This window comes from Nycticebus coucang, chromosome 3 (assembly GCF_027406575.1).
Source record: "Nycticebus coucang isolate mNycCou1 chromosome 3, mNycCou1.pri, whole genome shotgun sequence".
In the NCBI taxonomy this organism is placed as follows: domain Eukaryota; kingdom Metazoa; phylum Chordata; class Mammalia; order Primates; family Lorisidae; genus Nycticebus; species Nycticebus coucang.
In genome coordinates, this window is record NC_069782.1 from 126,626,805 (window position 1) to 126,643,062 (window position 16,258).

General features: G+C 41.2%; 1 protein-coding gene across 5 annotated transcripts in view; it reads right to left on the reverse strand.

Annotated features, from left to right (window-relative positions):
• MMS19 (MMS19 homolog, cytosolic iron-sulfur assembly component) overlaps positions 1-16,258 on the reverse strand; it is a 49,112-nt gene that overhangs the window by 20,023 nt on the left and 12,831 nt on the right. For 4 of the 5 annotated variants that reach the window (XM_053582864.1, XM_053582867.1, XM_053582866.1 and 1 more), the window contains exons 2-3: positions 3,492-3,540; positions 80-180 (exon numbers count right to left, since the gene is read on the reverse strand). In XM_053582864.1, coding sequence (XP_053438839.1) covers positions 80-180; positions 3,492-3,540 — 150 coding nt within the window. Of the gene's footprint in view, positions 1-79; positions 181-3,491; positions 3,541-11,611; positions 11,791-16,258 lie in introns of those variants that run through there. The other variant, XM_053582868.1, reaches the window with a different exon arrangement.

Consider the following 16,258-nt stretch of genomic DNA (forward strand, 5'->3'; position numbering starts at 1 on the left):
CGATAAAATCGGCTCGAATAGAAATGGGAGACCTTGGCTGGACAAACCAGGAAGACATTTCTACTAGTGATACCAGTACCTTCCTTTTCCAGGAGCAAGGAGTGACACTGGAGTAGCACCTGTGACAAAAGCTGGATTCCTCGTGCCCGAGTTCGGGGCTCTGGATTCTCTAGAGACGACCTGGAGGAAAGTAAGATAGAGATAGCCTGCCATTACCCAGTTTAGCCTTTGAAGGAATAAATATTTTAATATTAGTCACACTCATTCTCTGGGCATGGAGGCAGACCCAAGCCCTGTTAAGAGTAAAAACAACCCAGACAGGTACTCCTGAGGTAACAGCATTACAGATATCAGGAAGGATAGAAGCATAAAGAACCAATCCCCAGAATGGTCTAGCGTCGTCAGAAGCACGTGCGACACCACAGCCAGGAGAAGTTTCTGTTTCCAGGCATCCCTAGCTTGACACCTAATAGGTATAGTGCTTATTCTTTCTCCCCAATGGCATGATTGTGATATTCCTCTGAAACAGAGCTTAGCAGCTCCCTACAGGGTCTGAAAGATGATCGGCAGATTCAGATGCTACCAAACCTGGAGTAGACTAAGCATATTTTTACAAATTATTGTTAAGGAAAAAATGCTGAGAACAAGCACCCACCAAGGTCCTAGGGGAAAAAAACACAAAAAAGCCAAAACTTTATAGGTGGAAGTTTACAAGGTAAGATGGCCAGAATAAAGGTTTTAATATGTAGAATTATTCATTTGGGAGAAGCTTGACTGAAGCAACAAGGAGGTGACTTATCTTCAAAATGTTCTATAGAGATTACAATTACACATACTAGAAATACTCTAAGCAGGAATAAATAGGAAGTAGGTTTCTGGAGGAGATGTGGCCATGGACAGTTACATTAATCCTCAAAGGTGTGGGCGGCGCCGGTGGCTCAGTCAGTAAGGCGCCGGCCCCATATACCGAGGGTGGTGGGTTCAAACCCGGCCCCGGCTGAACTGCAACCAAAAAATAGCCGGGCGTTGTGGCAGGCGCCTGTAGTCCCAGCTACTCGGGAGGCTGAGGCAAGAGACTCGCTTAAGCCCAGGAGTTGGAGGTTGCTGTGAGCTGTATGATGCCATGGCACTCTACCAAGGGCCATAAAGTGAAACTCTGTCTCTACAAAAAAAAAAAAAACAAATAAATAAAAAAGGGCGGCGCCTGTGGCTCAGTGAGTAGGGCGCCAGCCCCATATGCCGAGGGTAGCGGGTTCAAACCCAGCCCTGGCCAAACTGCAACAAAAAAATAGCCGGGCATTGTGGCAGGTGCCTGTAGTCCAGCTGCTTGGGAGGCTGAGGCAAGAGAATTGCGTAAGCCCAAGAGTTAGAGGTTGCTGTGAGCCGTGTGACGCCACGGCACTCTACCCGAGGGCGGTACAGTGAGACTCTGTCTCTACAAAAATAAAAATAATAATAATGATAAAAAAAAAAAAATAAAAAAAAATCCTCAAAGGTGTGTATATATAACTAAGAATAACGAGGCCAAAAATAAGATCACTCAACAGAATCCTAGGATAAGGAACTGTAGAAAGGTTTTGGCTCAGAAAGTAGAAAACTGTACATTCAGAGCATTTAAAAATGTACCAAGGCACACAAATGCTCATAGCAGCATTCTTCAGAATAGCTAACAAGTGGAAACAATTCAGATATCCATCAACTGATAAATGGTTAAACAAAATGTGGTATATCCATACAATGGAATGTTTATTCAGCAAGAAAAAAAAATTGCAGGACTGATAATAATGATACAACATGGATGAACCCTGAAAACATGTTAAGTGAAAGAAGCCAGGAACAAAGGTCAAATACTATATGATTCCATTTATCTGCAATTTCCAGAATAAGCAGATCCCTAGAGACAGAAAGTAAATTAGTGACTGCCAGAGGCTGGGAAGAAGAGAGAAGGAGAAATGACTGCTAATAGGCATGGGTTTCTTTTTAGAGTAATGAAAATATCCTGAAATTATGTTGAAAATTGCACAAATCAAATGAAAAAAAAAAAAAGAAAATTGCACAAATTGCCAGGTGTGGTAGCTCACGCCTATAATCCCAGCATTGTAGGAGGCCAAGGTAGGTGGATTGCATGAGCTCAGGAGTTCAAGACCAGCCTGAGCAAAAGTGAGGCCCTGCCTCTAAAAAACATAGCCAGATGTCCTGGTGGACGCCTGTAGTCCCAGCCACTCAGGAGGCTGAGGCAAAAGGATCACTTGAGCCCAAGAGTTTGAGGTTGCTGTGAGCTATGTGTGACACCCCCGGCACTCTACCCAGGGATGACAGAGTGAAACTCTGTCTCCAAAAACAAAAAAGAAAAGAAAATTGCACAAATATGTGTATATAACAAAAACCATGGAATGACACACTTTAAAATGGCGAAATTTAAAATATGTGAACTGTATCTCAAAGCTGTGATTTAAAAAAAAAAAAAACAAAATAAGGGCTTGGCGCTGGTAGCTCAGTGAATAGGGTGCTGGCCACATACACCAAGGTTGGTGGGTTTGAGCCTGGCCCAGGCCTGCTAAACAACAATGACAACTGCAACCAAAAAATAGCCAGGCGTTGTGGTGGAAACCTATAGTCCCAGCTACTTGGGAGGCTGAGGCAAGAGAATTGCTAAGCCCAAGAGCTTGAGGTTGCTGTGAGCTATGACGTCACGGCATTTTCTACTGAGGGTGACATAGTGAGACTCTGTCTCAAACAAACAAAAAACAGACCAAGTGCACAACCACATGAATAGATGGGCCAAATGGTCTGGATAAATGCTTAACCATAACTTTGTTTCCCCAAATTTTCAAATTTTCTCTGTTTCAGAAAATAGGCTAGCTGTGACAGTTAACAACCCCACGATAAGATTTGTCAATGTAAATGATCCACCAAGCATGAAATATGAGGAAAGCTGGCATTAGACTTTAAATACATACTTCTCACATTTAATACCATGTTGCAATACTGATTTTTCAGCTGTTCCCCCAAATATTTTTCCTTAGTGGGGATCTGCTGCAGGGTTAGCCTCCTGACAACTCCCCAGACAGGGTCCACAGCTTGTGGGAGTCAGGTCCAGGCTCACTAGAATCTCGCAGGGGGCTTGGGGAATGGAGTCTGAAGAAGCTCGAAAAGAATCCTAGCTCTAACTAAACAACAGTTGATGGCGTTCATCTTATCCCAAATCTGAGGGCTGATTCAGAAACTGATGCAGCTTACAGGCTATGTGCTTCCAAACACTACTTAAGTAGTCTCAGCCAGGTGGCATGAGACTTGTTTCAGAGAAACAATTCAAAGACATAGGCTTAGACTAAGGTACTAATAAGGAAAGGAGAGTGCTGGGCCAAAGGGGATATACCAGAGTATAGAAAGAGACATTCAGGCTTCAGAAAAGCAGCAATGCACAAAAGCAACTTTTCAGAGACCACAGGCAGGGCTAGAAGAGAACATTCTAGAGCTGAGGCTCTTACCCAAGGGCTTCCACTACTTGTAACACCGTATAGCTGCCGGATTTCACATCTAGAAGAAACAGAAGAAATAAATATGAAAAAATGAAAAAAAAAAAAAAAACAACCCATCACAGGGTTCAATAATGGGGTGCTATAGGGTCCACTATGATTGCCAAGTGCTCCACCTAGATAAGAAGCATTATTGGGACATTTCACACATGCAGCTTTAAGTATAAAAACTGAAAAGGAGGCTCTGCACCCGTAGCTCAGGGAGTAGGGCACCAGCCACATACACTGAGGATGGAAGGTTTGAATCCAGCCCAGGCCAGCTAAACAACAATGACAACTGTAACAAAAAATAGCGGGGCACTGTGGCAGGCTCCTGCAAGTCCCAGCTACTTGGGAGGCTGAGGCAAGAGAATCTCTTAAGCCCAGAAGTTGGAGGTTGCTGTGAGGGCGATATAGTGAGACTATATGGGGGCGATATAGTGAGACTATCTAAAAAAAAAAAAAAAAAAAAAATTTAGAGCACCATTTCACACCTGTTAGGACATATTTTATCAAAAAGACAAGAAATGACAAATGTAAGCCAGGGTACGGAGAAAAGAGAACCCTTGTACACTGCCGGTAGAAATGTACTTCTTTCGGGCGGCGCCTGTGGCTCAGTGAGTAGGGCGCCGGCCCCATATGCCGAGGGTGGCGGGTTCAAACCCAGCCCCGGCCAAACTGCAACAAAAAAATAGCCGAGCGTTGTGGCAGGCGCCTGTAGTCCCAGCTGCTCGGGAGGCTGAGGCAAGAGAATCGCGGAAGCCCAAGAGTTAGAGGTTGCTGTGAGCCGTGTGACGCCACGGCACTCTACCTGAGGGCGGTACAGTGAGACTCTGTCTCTACAAAAAAAAAAAAAAAAAAAAAAAAAGAAATGTACTTCTTTCTTTTTCCATAGTCATATGGAAAAGGAAGTAAAATCTAGTATAGTCATATCCAAAGGAAGTAAAATCAATATTGGAGGTGAAGTCTTATATGCCCATGTTTACTACAGCATTATTAATGATTGCCAGAAATTACAAACACCCTAAATGTCCACAAACAAGCAGAAAAGAAAATGTGGTGGCAGTATTATTCAGCCATAAAAAAAAGAAATCCTGCCATTTTGTGACAAAAATAGATGAACCCAGAGAACATTCTGCTAAGTGAAGTAAGTTAGACATAGAAAGACAAATACAGTACTCTATGATCTTATTTATATGTAGAATCTAAAAAAGTTAAACTCACAAAAGCAGAGCAGAATGGTGGCTGACAATGGCAGAGAAAATGGGGAGAAACTGATGAAGGGTGAAAAAAAAAAAACAAGTTCAGCTCGGCTCCTGTAGCTCAAGCAGCTAAGGCGCCAGCCACATACACCTGAGCCGGTGGGTTCTAATCCAGACCAGGTCTGCCAAACAACAATGACGGCTGCAATCAAAAAATAGCTGGGCGTTGTGGCAGGTGCCTGTGGTCCCAGCTATTTGGGAGGCTGGGGCAGGAGAATCGCTTGAGCCCAGGAGTTGGGGATTGCTGTGAGCTGTGATGCCATTGCACTCTACCCAGGGCGACAGCTTGAGGCTCTGTCTTAAAAAAACAAAAAAAAGTTCACGCCTGTAATCCCAGCACTTGGGAGGCCGAGAAGGATGAATTGCTTGAGCTCAGGAGTTTGAGACCACCCTGAGCCAGAGCTAGACCCTGTCTCTAAAAAATAGCTGGGAGTTGTGCCTTGTGCCTGTAGTCCCAGCTACTTGGGAGGCTGAGGCAAGAGGATCATTTGAACCCAAGAGTTTGAGGTTGCTGTGAGCTAAGACGTCAAGGCACTCTACCAGGGGTGACCAAGTGAGAGACTGTCTCAAATATATGTATATATTCATATATTTTATATATAAAATTAGGCAAATTCTGAAAAAGGATTATGAAGAAAGGGAGGACGTAGATAATTAAAATAGCCTATATTTTTGAATATATTTGAAATTTTCCATAATAAACGTAAAAAACAAAAATCAACCAGCATGATTTGAGTTTACATTCAGATAAAGAAATCAGTGGTACAGAAATAGAATACAAAGTCCAGAAAGAAACACAAAAACCTATGAGAATGACTTTTTTTTTTTTTTTGAGACAAGAGTCTCACTATGTCGCCCTTAGAAGAGTGCTGTGGCGTCACAGCTCACAGCAACCTCAAACTCTTGGGCTTAAGTGATTCTCTTGCCTCAGCCTCTCAAGTAGCTGGGACTATAGGTGCCCACAATGCCTGGCTATTTTGTTGTTGTTGTTATTGTTGTTTGGCAGGCATGGGCTGGGTTCGAACCTGCTAGCTCCGGTGTATGTGGCTGATGTCCTAGCCACTAGGCTACAGGTGCCAAGCCAAGAATGACTTTTAAAATCACTTTTCCGGCTCGGTACCCATGGCTCAGTGGTTAGGGCACTGGCCACATGCACTGGGGCTGGTGGGTTTGAACCCGGCCTGGGCCTGCTAAACAACAATGACAACTATAACTACAACTACAACAACAAAAAAACAGCTGGGCACTGTGGCGTGTACCTGTAGTCCCACCTACTTGGGAGGCTTGAGGCAAGAGAATCACTTAAGCCCAAGAGTGTGAGATTGCTGTGAGCTGTGACACCATGGCACTCTACTAAGGGCGACATACTGAGACTTTGTCTCAAAAAATTAATTAATTAATTAATTTAATTTAATTTAACCACTTTTCCTAGGCGGGTGGATTTCCTGAGCTCACAGGTTGGAGACCAGCCTGAGCCAGAGTGACACCCCGTCTCTAAAACATAGCTGAATGTTTTGGCGGGCACCTGCTAAAGTGGGGAAGCTGAGGTAAGGGAATCACTTGAGCCCAGGAGTTTGGGCTTAAGCTATTCATTCTCTTGTCTTAGTCTCCCAAGTAGCTGGGACTACAGGCGCTTGCCACAATGCCTGGCTATTTTTTGTTGCAGTTGTCACTGTTGTTCAGCTGGCCCGGGCAGGGTATGAACCTTTGGTGTAAGTGGCTGGCTGTAACTACTGTGCTATGGACACCAAGCCATTCAAGTGAATTTTCTTTCTTTCTTTCTTTCTTTCTTTTTATTGTTCGGGATTCATTGAAGGTACAATAAGCCAGGTTACACTGATTGCAATTGTTAGGTAAAGTCCCTCTTGCAATCATGTCTTGCCCCCATAAAGTGTGACACACACCAAGGCCCCACCCACCTCCCTCCTTCCCTCTGTTTCCCCCCCCATAACCATAACTGTCATTAATTGTCCTCATATCAAAATTGAGTACATAGGATTCATGCTTCTCCATTCTTGTGATGCTTTACTGAGAATAATGTCTTCCACGTCCATCCAGGTTAATACGAAGGATGTAAAGTCCCCATTTTTTTTTAATGGCTGAATAGTATTCCATGGTATACATATACCACAGCTTGTTAATCCATTCCTGGGTTGGTGGGCATTTAGGCTGTTTCCACATTTTGGCGATTGTAAATTGAGCTGCAATAAACAGTCTAGTACAAGTGTCCTTATGATAAAAGGATTTCTTTCCTTCTGGGTAGATGCCCAGTAATGGGATTGCAGGATGAAATGGGAGGTCTAGCTTGAGTGCTTTGAGGTTTCTCCATACTTCCTTCCAGAAAGGTTGTACTAGTTTGCAGTCCCACCAGCAGTGTAAAAGTGTTCCCTTCTCTCCACATCCACACCAGCATCTGCAGTTTTGAGATTTTGTGATGTGGGCCATTCTCACTGGGTTAGATGATATCTCAGGGTTGTTTTGATTTGCATTTCTCTAATATATAGATGATGAACATTTTTTCATGTGTTTGTTAGCCATTCGTCTGTCGTCTTTAGAGAAAGTTCTATTCATGTCTCTTGCCCACTGATATAAGGGATTGCTGGCTTTTTTCATGTGGATTAATTTGAGTTCTCTATAGATCCTAGTTATCAAGCTTTTGTCTGATTGAAAATATGCAAATATCCTTTCCCATTGTGTAGGTTGTCTCTTTGCTTTGGTTATTGTCTCCTTAGCTGTACAGAAGCTTTTCAGTTCAATGAAGTCCCATTTGTTTATTTTTGTTGTTGTTGCAATTGCCATGGCAGTCTTCTTCATGAAGTCTTTCCCCAGGCCAATATCTTCCAGTGTTTTTCCTATGCTTTCTTGGAGGATTTTTATTGTTTCATGCCTTAAGTTTAAGTCCTTTATCCATCTTGAATCAATTTTTGTGAGTGGGGAAAGGTGTGGGTCCAGTTTCAGTCTTTTACATGTAGACATCCAGTTCTCCCAACACCATTTATTGAATAGGGAGTCTTTCCCCCAAGGTATGTTCTTGTTTGGTTTATCAAAGATTAGGTAGTTATAAAATGTTAGTTTCATTTCTTGGTTTTCCATTCGATTCCAAGTGTCTATGTCTCTGTTTTTGTGCCAGTACCATGCTGTCTTGAGCACTATGGCTTTGTAGTACAGACTAAAATCTGGTATGCTGATGCCCCCAGCTTTATTTTTGTTACAGAGAACTGCCTTAGCTATACGGGGTTTTTTCCGGTTCCATACAAAACGCAGAATCATTTTTTCCAAATCTTGAAAGTACGATGTTGGTATTTTGATAGGAATGGCATTGAATAGGTAGATTGCTTTGGGAAGTATAGACATTTTAACAATGTTGATTCTTCCAAGCCATGAGCATGGTATGTTCTTCCATTTGTTAATATCTCTGCTATTTCCTTTCTGAGGATTTCATAGTTTTCTTTATAGAGGTCCTTCACCTCCTTCGTTAGGTATATTCCTAGGTATTTCATTTTCTTTGAGACTATGGTGAAGGGAGTTGTGTTCTTAATGAGCTTCTCATCTTGACTGTTATTGGTGTACACAAAGGCTACTGACTTGTGGACATTGATTTTATATCCTAAAACATTACTGTATTTTTTGATGACTTCTAGGAGTCTTGTGGTTGAGTCTTTGGGGTTCTCTAAGTATAAGATCATGTCGTCAGCAAAGAGGGAGAGTTTGACCTCCTCTGCTCCCATTTGGATTCCCTTTATTTCCTTGTCTTGCCTAATTGTATTGGCTAGAACTTCCAGCACTACGTTGAATAGTAAAGATGACAGAGGACAACCTTGTCTGGTTCCAGTTCTAAGAGGAAAAGCTTTGAGTTTTACTCCATTCAGTAAAATATTGGCTGTGGGTTTGTCATAGATAGCTTCAATCAGTTTTAGAAATGTGCCACCTATGCCTATACTCTTCAGTGTTCTAATTAGAAAAGGATGCTGGATTTTATCAAATGCTTTTTCGGCATCTATTGAGAGGATCATGTGATCTTTATTTTTGCCTCTGTTAATATGGTGGATAACGTTTATAGACTTGCGTATGTTGAACCAGCCTTGCATCCCTGGGATGAAGCCTACTTGATCATGATGAATGACTTTTTTGATGATAAGCTGTAATCTATTGGCTAGGATTTTGTTGAGAATTTTTGCGTCTATGTTCATGAGTGAGATTGGTCTGAAATTCTCCTTTTTGTTTGGGTCTTTTCCTGGTTTTGGTATCAGGGCGATGTTTGCTTCATAGAATGTGTTGGGGAAGATTCCTTCTTCCTCAATTTTTTGGAATAATTTCTGCAGTACAGGAATAAGCTCTTCCTTGAAGGTTTGATAGAATTCTGGAGTGAAGCCATCTGGACCAGGGCATTTTTCGGTTGGAAGATTTTTTATTGTTTCTTTGATCTCAGTGCTTGAAATTGGTCTGTTCAGGAGCTCTATTTCTTCCTGGCTAAGTCTAGGGAGACGGTGTGATTACAAATATTGATCCATTTCTTTCACATTGTCAAATTTCTGGGCATAGAGTTTCTGGTAGTATTCAGAGATGATCTCTTGTATCTCTGTGGGATCAGTTGTTATTTCCCCTTTATCATTTCTGATTGAGGTTACTAGAGATTTTACTTTTCTATTCCTCGTTAGTCTGGCCAATGGTTTATCTATTTTATTTATTTTTTCAAAAAACCAACTCCTTGTTTCATTAATTTTCTGAATGATTCTTTTGTTTTCAATTTCATTGATCTCTGATTTGATTTTGGATATTTCTTTTCTTCTACTGAGTTTAGGCTTAGATTGTTCTTCTTTTTCCAATTCCATAAGATCTCTTGTGAGATTGTTGATGTGCTCTCTTTCTGTTTTTCGAATGTAGGCATCTAAAGCGATGAATTTTCCTCTCAAAACTGCTTTTGCAGTATCCCACAGGTTTTGGTAGCTTGTGTCTTCATTGTTGTTATGCTCAAGGAAGTTAATGATTTACTGTTTTATTTCTTCCTTCACCCATCTGTTATTCAACAGAAGATTGTTTAGTTTCCATGCCTTTGGGTGGGGTCGAGCATTTTTGTTAGAGTTGAGTTCCACCTTTAGTGCCTTATGGTCTGAGAAGATACAAGGTAAATTTTCAATTCTTTTGATTCTGTTGATATTTGTTTTGTGTCCCAGGATATGATCAATTTTGGAGAATGTTCCATGGGGTGATGAGAAGAATGTATATTCTTTATCTTTGGGATGGAGTGTTCTATATGCGTCTATCAAGCACAGTTGTTCTAGGGTCTCATTTAAGTCTCTTATATCCTTGTTTAATTTCTGTTTAGAGGATCTGTCCAGCTCTGTAAGAGGAGTGTTAAGGTTCCCTGTTATTATGGTATTATCAGATATCATATTGCTCAGACTGAGTAAGGTCTGTTTCAAGAATCTGGGAGCATTTAAATTGGGTGCATAGATATTTAGAATTGAAATGTCTTCTTGTTGTAGTTTTCCCTTGACCAATATAAAGTGACCATCTTTGTCTTTTTTGACTTTAGTTGCTTTAAATCCACATGTATCTGAAAATAAGATTGCAACTCCTCTTTTCTTCTGAATTCCATTTGCCTGAAAAATTGTCTTCCAACCCTTGACTCGGAGCTTTAATTTGTCTTTTGGAGCCAGGTGTGTTTCTTACAGACAGCAAATGGATGGCTTGTGTTTTTTAATCCAGTCAACCAATCTATGTCTCTTCAGTGGGGAATTCAAGCCATTAACATTTATTGAGATAATTGATAAGTGTGGTAGTATTCTATTCGTCTTATTTTGTGAGAGTCCATTGCTTAGTTTTATCTTTTGCATCAGTGTGGAGGTTTGGTTCTGTCCTTTAATTTCTGAGTTCTTACTTTGCTGCTGATCCATTGTGATGGTCAGTGTGTAGAACAGGTTGAAGTATTTCCTGTAGAGCTGGTCTTGTTGTGGCGAATTTCCTCAATGTTTATGTATCCGTAAATGATTTGATTTCTCCATCAATTTTGAAGCTTAGCTTAGCAGGGTACAGAATTCTGGGCTGGAAATTGTTCTGTTTAAACAGATTAAAGGTAGATGACCATTGTCTTCTTGCTTGGAAAGTTTCATTAGAGAAGTCTGCGGTCACTCTGATGGATTTGCCCCTGTAGGTCAACTGGCGCTTACTCCTGGCAGCTTGCAGAATCTTTTCTTTTGTCTTGACTTTGGACAGGTTCATCACAATGTGTCTTGGAGAAGCTCCGTTAGAGTTGAGGCGACCTGGGGTCCGATAGCCCTCTGAAAGCTATCAGACCCCAGAAAGTGTGTCAGAATCTTTGGTGATATTTGGGAAGTTGTCTTTTATAATATTCTCTAGTATGGCTTCCATTCCTCTGGGGCATTCTTCTTCCCCTTCTGGAATTCCTATAACTCGTATGTTGGAACGCTTCATAAAGTCCCATAATTCTGACAGTGAACGTTCTGCTTTCTCTCTCTTCTTTTCTGCCTCTTTTACTATCTGAGTTATCTCAAAAACTTTGTCTTATACCTCTGAAATTCTTTCTTCTGCATGGTCTAACCTGTTGCTGATACTTTCCATTGCATCTTTAAGTTCCCTGATTGACTGTTTCATTTCCTTCAGCTCTGCTATATCCTTTTTATATTCTTCATATCGTTCATCTCTGATTTGATTCTGTGTTTGGATTTCCTTTTCGTTATTTTCCACTTTATTAGCAGTTTCCTTCATTGTTTCCATCATTTCTTTCATTGTTTTCAACATGTGTATTCTAAATTCCCTTTCTGTCATTCCTAACATTTCTGTATAGGTGGAATCCTCTGCAGTAGCTACCTCATGGTCCCTTGGCGGGGTTGTTCTGGACTGGGTCTTCATGTTGCCTGGAGTTTTCTGCTGATTCTTCCTCATGGGTGATTTCTTTTATCTGTTTCCTTGCCCTAATTTTCCTTTCACTTCCTCTTGCTCTTTAAGTTCTCGTGCCTATGGACGAAGGGTTACAGGACCAGAAGGGTGAGAAGGTTGAAGAGCAAAAAAGGGATGAAAGAAAGGAGGACTGAGTGGTAAGGAAAAAAAAAGAAAAATAGAGAAAGGATAGGGGGTGGGTAAAAGGAATATTGACAAAAGGAAGAGAGGCACAGAAAGAGGAAGACAGAGCAATATAGGTGTACAGTAGGGTACTTTGATACAACCTTAAAAAAAAACCCACCTTCTGGGGGTGCCCAGTTGGGTGATTCCCTTGAGGTCAGCAGCTCTTTGCTAACCTGATCAGACACAGTACCCCACCTCCACCAAGTAGAGAGGAAGGACAAAAATGCTATAAATCAAACCAAAACAAGCAAACAGAAAACTTTACGGGGATAAAATTGGCTGGAAAAACCAAATAATAGCAGTAGAAACACTAACAAAAATGAAGTTCTAATTATTGAAATAGGCAGCAATGGGAAATTATAATTAAACTAGAAAAATTGAGAAAGAAAAAGGATCTGTATGGAAAAGGTTGAACTTAAAAAACAAAACAACAATCCACAACATCAAAATAAACAAAAAAAACAACCAAACCAAAAAAAAAAAAAAACCACAACCAAAAACAAAGCAGTATGTATATGTTATTGAGTATTGTCTGGGCAACACGTGGTCTTCTGGGGTATGAGATGTTAATCACAGTTCTGATATGACTAGAGGCTGCTAGTTTCTCAAACCCCAGCAGGTAGACACCTAAATCTCTCTTCAGCCCACTTAAAAGGCACTTTGAACTTGTTCACTTACTGAGCAGAAGCTTTCTCAGGGAAGTGCTTGTCGCTGGAATCACTGCTGAAGTGGCTATCCACTTACCCTGTGTATCAAAACTGGTCTCCCTCTGCCCCCGAGGGTTAGGGCTGCAAGGCGGCTCAGACCCCGCCCTTAGGCTACTTGGGCGCTGGGTTACCAGCTCCCACCCAATTCCAGCTCTGCGACCCTGAGGACGGAGCTTGCCGGGGCAGATCGCTCACAATGTCTGCCTGTGACCCAGAGCCAAACTCTATTAGCTCTGTCTGGCTCAGTGGCTCAGACTGGGGCCCTAGACAAAGGCCAAAGTTCTCCGCACTCCCTTTCAGGCTCTCCCCAAGGCAGTTCAGCTGAGTGCCAAGTCCAAAGACACCAAAACAGTTCACAGGTAAGGCCTTTCTGGTTTGCAGTCTCGCTGCTACTGAACTTACAGTTGCGGGCGGGTTTAGATGGATTGAACACATGCGACCACTTGCCGGTTTTCCACTGTTTTAGTCCTCCTCTTGGGGTCCAGAAGTCTCTTGCTGACTCCCTGTATCCTCTCAGGGGTGATGATAGGCAGATCCCACCAGCCAGAGATGCCTGGAGTCCTATATCCCCAGACTCACGATGCCCAGATGCAAGGAAGCTGTTACTCCATTCAAGTGAATTTTCATAAGTAAGAGAACATTTCTAAGTACAATATAAAATTCAGAAACCATAAAAGAAAAGATGGGTTTTAAAAAGTCAGATCTTTTTTTACAATGAAAAAAACCACCATAGGACAAATGAGGGGGAAATTTTGTAATTTTTATAACTGAGGGCAAGTTTACTACTAAAAAGCTCCTAAAAAATCAATGAGAAAAAGGCCAATAGCCAATTTAAAAGGGCAAACCAAGAAAAAGAGCAGATATTCCACAGAAAAGGAACTAATGTACATATGAAACAATCAACCATATTCATGATGAGATGCAAATCAAACTATACATTTTTCTACTAGTTTGGCAAATCTACTAGACTGGTAAAGATAAAAATTTCACAACACATTATATTTGGTGATGGTATGCAGAAATAGACTCTTAAACACTGTAGGTGGGAGTATAAATTAGTACCCCTACAAGGACAGCAATTTGACACCTTTTCAAAAAAAAATTATTTTCTAATTTCAAATGAATATGAGAGTACAAACCAATAGCTTATATAATTTACACATGAAAGGTTAAAGTCAGAGTTGTAGCTGTGTCCCACACCAAAGACACAGCTATATGCCATATATATCCACACACAGTACCCAGTGGGTGGGAAGCTACTGAACCCCCTCCACTCCTTCTATTTTTGAATTTAATTGAGATTTTCTCTCTGTGTGGATCTGTGATTGTTAATCGAGTTTCAAATTGGTATTGAATACATGTGATGCTTGTTTTTCCAATTTTGTGATACACTCAGGAATATGCTCTCCAAATCTATCCAGGTTGTTACAAAGGATGCAAAATCTACATCTTTATGGCTGAACAGTATTCCATGGTATACACATACCACAGTTTATTAATCCATTCATGTGATGATGGGCACTTGGGTTGTTTCTACATTTTTGTCATTGTGAACTGAGCTGCTATAGACAAATGTCCCTGTGGTAAAATGTCTTTTTTTCATTTGGGTAAAAGGCAAGTATGCTGGGCCATATGGTAGGTCTACTTTCAGTTCTTTGAGGAAATCTCCGAAATTCTTTCCATAGAGGCTGTACTAGTCTGCAATCCCACTAACAGTGCATGAGTGTTCCCTTCTCTCTGCATTCATGCCAGCAACTGCTGCTTTGGGTCTTTGTGATGTGGGCCATTCTCATTGGGGTTAGGCGATATTTCAAAATGGTTTTGATCTGCATTTCTCTGATAATTAGGGATGATGAGAATTTTTTCATGTGTTTACAGGCCATTCTTCCATCCTCTGAGAAAAGTTGCTATTCATTTCTCTTGCCCAGTTTTTAATGGGGTTGTTTGCTCTTTTCTTGTTGATATACTTGAGTTCATTGTTGATTCTGCTGATTAGCCCTTTTTCAGATATATAGCATGCAAATATCTTCTTCCCATTCTGAAGATTCTCTTTTTGCTTTGTGGGATTGTGACCTTCCCTGTGCAAAGCTTTTTAACTTGATCAGGTCCCATTTATTTAGCACTCTGACATCTTTAAAAGTCCAGGTGCATATAGGCGTTACCCCAGGAAATCTAGAAATTTATCCTATAAAAACACAGTTGTCAGGCGCTGTCTGTGGCTCAAAGGAGTAGGGAGCTGGACTCATATGCCAGAGGTGGTGGGTTCAAACCCAGTCCCAGCCAAAAACTGCAAAAAAAAAAAAAAACCACAGTTGTCCCAGCTCAACACCTATAGCTTAAGCAACTAAGGCGTCAGTCACATACATCAGAACTGGCGGGTTAGAATCCAGCCCGGGCCTGCCAAACAACAATGACAACTGCAACCAAAAAATGGCTGGGTGATATGGCAGGCACCTGTAGTCCCAGCCACTTGGGAGGCTGAGGCAAGAGAATCGCTTAAGAGTTGGAGGTTGCTGTGAGCTGTAATGCCACAGCACTGTACCCAGAGCAACAGCCTGATGCTCTGTCTCAAAAAACAACAACAACAAAAAAAAAACACAGTTGTCCCTTGGTATATGTGAGGGATTGGTTCCAACACCTGTGGATACCAAAATCCATGAATGTTCAAGTCTTTGATAGAGTATGGCATGGTATTTACATATAACCTATGAACATTCTCTCGTATGCTTTTAAAATCATCTCTAGATTACTTATAAAACCTAATGCAATATAAGTGCTATGTAAATAGATGCTATGCAGTGTTGTTTAGGTAATAATGACAAGAAAAAAGTCTATACATATTCAATACATACATATTCAGTAGGACCTTTCTGCAGAGAGAGCTGAGAAATACATGTGGCTATCCTGACTCATATATATATATATACACACACATCTATCACCATTTCTGTATTTATATGATGATTATATGTATCTATTTGTATGTATTAAACTAAGTATAGGATCATATTAAAGTCTCCAACTCTAATTCAGCACCATAGGGTTCATTCCAGACTCGTCTCTTTAATTAATTGTAACTCCTTTCTCTGACGGAAAACTGGTTCCTATTATCGACCATATATTATTTGCTTAACTCTGGTATATTTGTAAATTACTTTCAGAATTGTTAACACCTGTAGAACCAAATTATAAGCAGAGTACAGAGTTTATGGACAGTTTTGTCTTTAGCCTTACAAAGTTTCCAGATAAAATATTGTTTTCCAAAGTCACTTAGGTCAGTTCTGCCCCTCCCCACTTCAGTGAAGGTATGTCATACACTAGTAATACAGCTAGATTCCTTTGTCACAGTCTTCATTCCATCTTGGGACGGAGGGAAGACTTCTTTTTTTCTTTTGAGACAGAGTGTCACTATATCACCTTTGCTAGAGTGTCGTAGCGTCACAGCTCACAGCAACCTCACTCTTGGGGTTCAGCAATTCTCTTGCCTCAGCCTCCCAAGTAGCTGGGACTAAGGTGCCCGCCACAATGCCTGGTTATTTTTTGGTTGTAGTTGTCATTGTTTGGCAGACCTGGGCTGGGTCTGAACCCGCCAGCTCTGGGTGGCTGGTGCCCTAGCCACTGAGCTACAGGTGCCAAGCCAAGGAAGATGTCTTGTTGTGCATCTTTTCGTACCTTTTGAATATTG